Raw genomic sequence first — 6576 nt, 5'->3', positions numbered from 1 at the left:
ACACACTCTCACACACACACACACACACACACACACACACACACACACACTCTCTCACACACACACACACACTGATCACACTGAATCTTTGTTTTATTTCCATCACTTCTTACAGTGCAGATGAAGCTCCGGTGTGTGTTTAAGGTTCACCTCACTCAACAAATGTTTAGGCCTAATATTAAAGATGCATTATAATTGCTTATAATATTTCCATCCTTTTGGATTACACCGCTTTATGAAAATAATAAACTTAATATGATGCATATTTGTCAGTTGTACAATAAAACAAGTGAGAATGAGATTTGTGTATTAGTACTAATAAACTGCATGCGTTTTAAATCTAAATAACCAGGTTTGTTTATTTATCATCTGATCAATTAATTCAAGCCAATTTTTTTATTAGTTAATTAGTGATTTTAACTAATTGAATCTTGCTTGCTCTTGAACTAGCCGTATTTAAATCTTGTTCATAGTTTTTAACTGATTAACTAAAGCTGAAACTAAAATTAAAACCATAGGAAACATTTTCATTAGTTAAAATAAAATAAATATAAACTTTTTATTTCAGCTAGTTGCCAAGGCAACATTTCTCATTTTAATTTAATGTACTAAAACAACTCAAACTAAATCTGAAATAAAAATTAATTAAAAAAAACTATATAGACATATATAAAAAAACACTAAAAATGACAAAAACAAACCTTTAAAAGGAAAATTGAAAATATAAAAATAAAAACAGATTCAGAATAATAATAAAAACTATAATATCTCGATGATACTAAAATAACACTTATTTTTAATTTTCACAATTAACAAGTTAATGCTGATTCTAAGAAATTTTATTAAATGTTTTATTTAAATAAAAATAATATTTAAATATTATTTTTTTTTTAATATGTCTATATACTTTTTTATTATTAATTGTAATTTCAGTTTTAGTTATTTTAGTAGAAGTTAAAGCGTTTTATATTTTATTCACACTTTAATTTATTTCAAGTAACGAGCATTTATTTAATTTATTTATGGTTTTAGTTGTAGTTAACTGTAATAACCCAGTGTGCAGCTGCTCTGTGTGTGCTGAGGTTCTCTGTGTGTTCAGTTTGTACGCAGCTGCTGGTGTCCAGACCGGACGAGGAGAACATCAGCTGTTACCTGCAGCTCATAGAGAAATGTCTGACACACGAGGTGAGACGCGCGCGTGTCAGACCGTCTCGTGTTGATGTTGTCGTTGTCTAGTAAGGCTCATCGTGAGTGTGTGTTTGTCAGGCGTTTACAGAGACGCAGAAGAAGCGGCTGTTGTCATGGAAACAGCAGGTGCTGAAGTTGCTCCGCCTCTTCCCGCGGAAGACCGTGATGGACAGCGGTGTTTACCGGAGAGGGTGCGTGTCTAACGATCGGCTCGTGTGTCTCTCTGTCCGCCGCGTTCATCCTCACCAATGGCTCCGTGTGTTTGTGCAGCTGGCAGCAGTACGGATCCAACTCTCTGCCCACAGCTGGATCTGTGAGCGCAGGTTTGGGCCGCCGGGGCCAGAGGCCCTTCCAGATGCCCCCGCGAGGAGCTCCTCCAGCCGGACGCATGGGGCTGATGAGCAGCGGTCTGACCGGGGCATCGCCGCGACACACGCTCGCTAACCCAACCGCCGTCAGCGCACAGGGCCGACAGGTCAGAGACGCACGCCACACTGACCTCAGCACTCTGCAGACATACCTGTTTTGGAATGGAGCAGTTTATTGAAACTTTACACAAAATATTGCACGTGTGTTTTTTATTGAGTATCATATAGACTTAACTATATACTTAACTTAACCTTCAATACCACGACTGAGGTGCCCTTGAGCAAGGCACCGAACCCCCGACTGCTCCCCGGGCGCCGCAGCATAAATGGCTGCCCACTGCTCTGGGTGTGTGTTCACGGTGTGTGTGTTCACTGCTGTGTGTGTGCACTTAGGATGGGTTAAATGCAGAGCACTAATTCCTAGTATGGGTAACCATACTTGGCCACATGTCACGTCACTTCACGTCACGTCACAACTAGTGAGAATGTGAAGGAAAAAAACAGCTCAGTTTTACTCAGAGACTCAAACTGAGCAAAAATATGAATTTGCTGCAGATGCTGATATTAATCTGATGAAATTCTGATCTAAATCAGTGAGATCTTTATAACAGTAGAGCAGATACTGACATAAAATGATCTGAATATCAGTCGTGGCTCTATATCTCCAGTAATAAGATGAGATTGAAATGCTCCAAACATATAATGCAGTGATTGAGAGCTGAAGAAATAAAGGCTCCTCAGAAGATGTGAGATGTTCTGGAGGCTTGTGAAGATCATTCCTCCGCTGAGGAACAGTGAAAGTAAAGCTTCTGGAAACAAACGCTCCTCAAAAGATCCTGAGGATCAGATTTGAGACTCTAAAACATGATTGATGGAGAATCAAGTAAAGCCGAGCTGCTTCAGTCCAGTAAGTGTTCATCTGGAGATATTACTGCAGTTATTCTGACGCTTACTTGATCAAAACCAGTCAAGATTTGACACGAGAAGCTCCAGCTGAAGCTGGACGTTTCTACAATTACACTAAAAGAGCTTTGACTGGATAAAACACTCTAAACTCTCAATCAGAGACAGAACCTGGTTCTCAAGTAGCTGACAGTGGTTGGTGTGATGGTGTGTTTCAGAATCTGTGGTTTGGGAATCTTGGAGGCAGTAACAGCATGCCGAGCCAGAGCAGAAGTTCGGTGCAGAGAACTCATTCACTTCCTGTTCACACGTCTCCTCAGACCATGCTCCTGTTCCAGCAACAAGGTACTTGCTGTTCCTCAGACGCTGCTGTCTGCTTACACTGCTGACTTCGCAAGGACAAAGTCCGTTTTGATGTGAATGTTTATTGTATGCATACAGACGAACACATAGCTTTTCAAACTATAGAAGAAATGGTATGTAAATGTCATGATTATAGTGACTAAAATGATCACAGTATGAGTATTATCACTGTACTGCTAAAATGTGCTGGAAGAAGTACTGATACACACTGAAATAATTTCATCAAGTTTTATGATAAAAATCATCAAACAACAAATAAAAATAGCGGAATAAAATAAATAACATTAACAATGACTGCCAGATTTTAAATGAACAAAGTAGGTTGGGTGACTTACAACATGATCCAACATATTACTAAATGTTCAAATGATACAAATTTTGACAAAAGTTTTATAAAATGATAAAACTCACATTTCAGCCTTTAAAGCGCAATACTAACAATTATGAATTTTGCCGTGCAATGTCTACACACAAAGCCTGGGATTGATCACATACTCTTGTTTTCGTTCCCAGAATGCCAAGTTCCGGGGACGGATCTGGAGATCAACCCCACGCTGGAGTCTCTGTGCCTCAGCATGACAGAGCACGCCTTAGGAGGTACGACCAATCAGAGCTCGCCGTCATCCCGTGCCACGCAATCACAGCGTGCCGACATCCCGTCCCACCCAATCACAGCGTACCGTCATCCCGTCCCACCCAATCACAGCACGCCGTCATCCTACACCACCCAAAAACAGCACGCCGTCATCCTGCACCACCCAGTCACAGCACGCCGTCATCCTGCACCACCCAATCACAGCGTTTTGCCGTGCAATGTCTACACACAAAGCCTGGGATTGATCACATACTCTTGTTTTCGTTCCCAGAATGCCAAGTTCCGGGGACGGATCTGGAGATCAACCCCACGCTGGAGTCTCTGTGCCTCAGCATGACAGAGCACGCCTTAGGAGGTACGACCAATCAGAGCTCGCCGTCATCCCGTGCCACGCAATCACAGCGTGCCGTCATCCCGTCCCACCCAATCACAGCGCGCCGTCATCCCGTCCCCCCAATGACAGCACGCCGTCATCCTGCACCACCCAATCACAGCATGCCGTCATCCCGTCCCACCCAATCACAGCGTACTGTCATCCCGTCCCACCCAATCACAGCGCGCCATCATCCCGTCCCCCCTCACAGCGTGCCGTCATCCCGTCCCACCCAATCACAGCGTGCCGTCATCCCGTCCCACCCAATCACAGCGCGCCGTCATCCCATCCCACCCAATCACAGCACGCCGTCATCCCGTCCCCCCAATCACAGCGCCCCGTCATCCTGCGCCACCCAATCACATTTTTTTATAAAAAGGGGGTTAATGTAGTAAATTTTTGCACATTCGCTCAATAATGAGAAATTACTGATAGTGTTTTAGTTGAAAAATATTATGTTACGACTGTTCTATAAGATCACTTTTTGCCGGGTCAAAATGACCCGGGAATATGAAAGTTAAATATATATTTTTTTATGCATTTTTCCCGTTCTCTCTCCGCAGATGGAATGGACAGAACGTCGACTATATGAGACTCAAGCCGGTGGAAGAACTGAATGAAGACTGCGCTTCTCGCTCCAGTAGCCCAGCACACACACACAAACAACACGAGTCACTACAGACCACACACAACTAACTGTGTATACGTTCTCTAATATTTTTCTACTTTATTGTACTTAACTAAGTTTATTATAAAGGAAATACAGAAACTATTATATTGCGTAAGGGAGAGCAGGACGAGCGTCATTAGCTGGAGGAACGATGGTGCTTCTGGTCTGAGCGAGACCTTCTGCTGAGCCGCGGTCAGTAGCCGTTTACATCCACTTCCTGTGCCCATCTGCCTGCATGAACTCTCACTCCCACGACGGACTTCCTCCTGTGCTTTTCTGTTTAGACGGCAGGTTTAAAGAGTCGCGCCGGAGAGTTTACGCTGTGTTTATCTGTTATGATGCGTTCTTATTTCTGTCCAGGTACAAGAGGTTTCTTAGCACTTATCCGTGAGATGTTTACCAGTCGTCACTACAGCCGTGAGCGTGTCCTGAGTTTGTAAATACGCAGGTATAGGCAAATCAGAATATGACCCGAGAGACTTTATCCAAATGATTTTTATACGCAGATCTATGAAGTAAAGACGCGAGATCGAGCTGTGCTCGTCTGTTGCTCCGCCCCTCCGTGACTGACAGGGACGTCAGCCAATGACAGACTCCGCCTCCTACCGACTGATGCAAAAACCCACCAATCAGATTCCATTTCATCATCGTCGTCGTCAGCTTTGATTTCCTCCTGTCTTCACAGAATCGCAGCGGTGCTTCTAAACGCCAGGTTTCTGTGGATTCATTTGTGGTGTGTTTTCTCTTTGAATGGTAGAGTCTGTGAAAACCCCATTCAGCCTTACGGAGCATCAGAGCGCTGTGTGTGTGTTTTATACGTCTCTCCGACGCTGCTCTATGTCTAGTAAAACTGTATTGACTGAAAAACAGGCTTGTTTGCTTTATTTGTGTAATGATTCAGTCTGTTGCGTCACTGCCATCTGTTTGTAGAGCTGAAACCGCTCGAGAACACGTCCTGCTCGCATTACTCTAAAATCACAAAAATAAATACTTTTCATAAAGAAAAGGAAGCCCGTTTTCTGTAGAAACTTGTTTCTGCCATGGCATAAAAAAATTAAAAGGTAATTGCAACTTTTTATCTCACAATTCTGACTTTTCTCCAGTTTATATCTGAGAACAAAAATCAGAATTGCGATATATAAACTCCTAATTGCTTGCAAGTCTAAATATAAACTGTGAGCCAGACGGATCTTCTGCGTTTGGTTCGGCCGATTCCTGTCGAGATGGGAGCGTGTCTGTGGACGTTCATCCGTCTCAGTCGCTCAGGATCTCATCACACTATGCAACCGCTTCGGTGTTTGTCCTCCATCCCCTTCATTCAGAGCGCAGCACAGTCTCGTGTGCTTACCATCAGTGAGCGAGCGACCAGAGTCAGCAGCTGGAGTCTGGTGTTTTATCTGTGTGTGGAACAGCCTGGCGCTGCTTCACACTGCAGCTCTCTGTCTTAATCGATTGCTTCATTAACGTGGGTCATAACAGGGTCAGGAACCCTTGGAGGAAACTGAACTTCCTCTGCATCCATGTGGGGAAGAGAAGCTTTACTGGAGGGAATCATTCCAAAGATGTGAGCTCTCTGTCCTTCTGTCTTTCTCCCGGTGAGACCTCCGACTGTGAACCTCGGTACAGATGAAAGGTGCTTGGCATGAGATATTATTATTATTATTGTTATTATTAATATTATTATTACTGACATCTGGAGTGATGGGACTTGTGTGTGTTGCTCTGTTTGGTTGAATTCTTCTAATATCTTTGTCATGCTTCTTACCTGAATGGACATCTGAATGGTAATAAATTGTTCATGTTTTGCATTTACTGAAGGCTTCCGCTGATTCTTTTCTTTTTGAATGTTTCTGAGGTGCGATGAGTTTCTTTTCTCCATCTCTAACAGATTCAAACGTCCTGAAAGTATGTAGTCGTCCACTCGTCACTCTCTGGGTTATTCTTCAGTTCTGTACGATGGGAGTCATTTGAGTAGCATTTATGAAGGGTATTATAACCTCACTGAGTCTAGTCATCTGCCAACAGTTTCTCCTCAGGCTGTTTGTCTGTTTAACGACTAACCAGCAGCTGTGTGTGTGTGTGTGTGTGTGTGTGAGAGAGAGAGTGTGTGTGTGTG

At 43.1% G+C, this 6576-nt stretch overlaps 1 protein-coding gene and 1 long non-coding RNA gene across 3 annotated transcripts in view; one reads left to right on the top strand and one right to left on the bottom strand.

Annotated features, from left to right (window-relative positions):
• LOC107663557 (protein Smaug homolog 2) overlaps positions 1–6272 on the top strand; it is a 13249-nt gene extending 6977 nt beyond the window's left edge. For both annotated transcript variants that reach the window (XM_016453796.1, XM_016453797.1), the window contains exons 8-13: positions 1100–1185; positions 1267–1379; positions 1459–1663; positions 2678–2804; positions 3336–3419; positions 4354–6272. In XM_016453796.1, the coding sequence (XP_016309282.1) occupies positions 1100–1185; positions 1267–1379; positions 1459–1663; positions 2678–2804; positions 3336–3419; positions 4354–4382 (644 nt within the window). In that variant the 3' untranslated portion in view covers positions 4383–6272. The remainder of the gene's footprint in view (positions 1–1099; positions 1186–1266; positions 1380–1458; positions 1664–2677; positions 2805–3335; positions 3420–4353) is intronic.
• LOC107663559 (uncharacterized) overlaps positions 4792–6576 on the bottom strand; it is an 8410-nt gene continuing 6625 nt past the window's right edge. The window contains exon 2 of the long non-coding RNA XR_001631353.1: positions 4792–5259. This is a non-coding gene — a long non-coding RNA (uncharacterized LOC107663559). The remainder of the gene's footprint in view (positions 5260–6576) is intronic.

The sequence above is a fragment of the Sinocyclocheilus anshuiensis genome, unplaced genomic scaffold (genome assembly GCF_001515605.1).
Source record: "Sinocyclocheilus anshuiensis isolate Anshui unplaced genomic scaffold, SAMN03320099.WGS_v1.1 scaffold2201, whole genome shotgun sequence".
Taxonomy (NCBI): domain Eukaryota; kingdom Metazoa; phylum Chordata; class Actinopteri; order Cypriniformes; family Cyprinidae; genus Sinocyclocheilus; species Sinocyclocheilus anshuiensis.
This window is presented reverse-complemented; position numbering and strand designations above follow the sequence as displayed.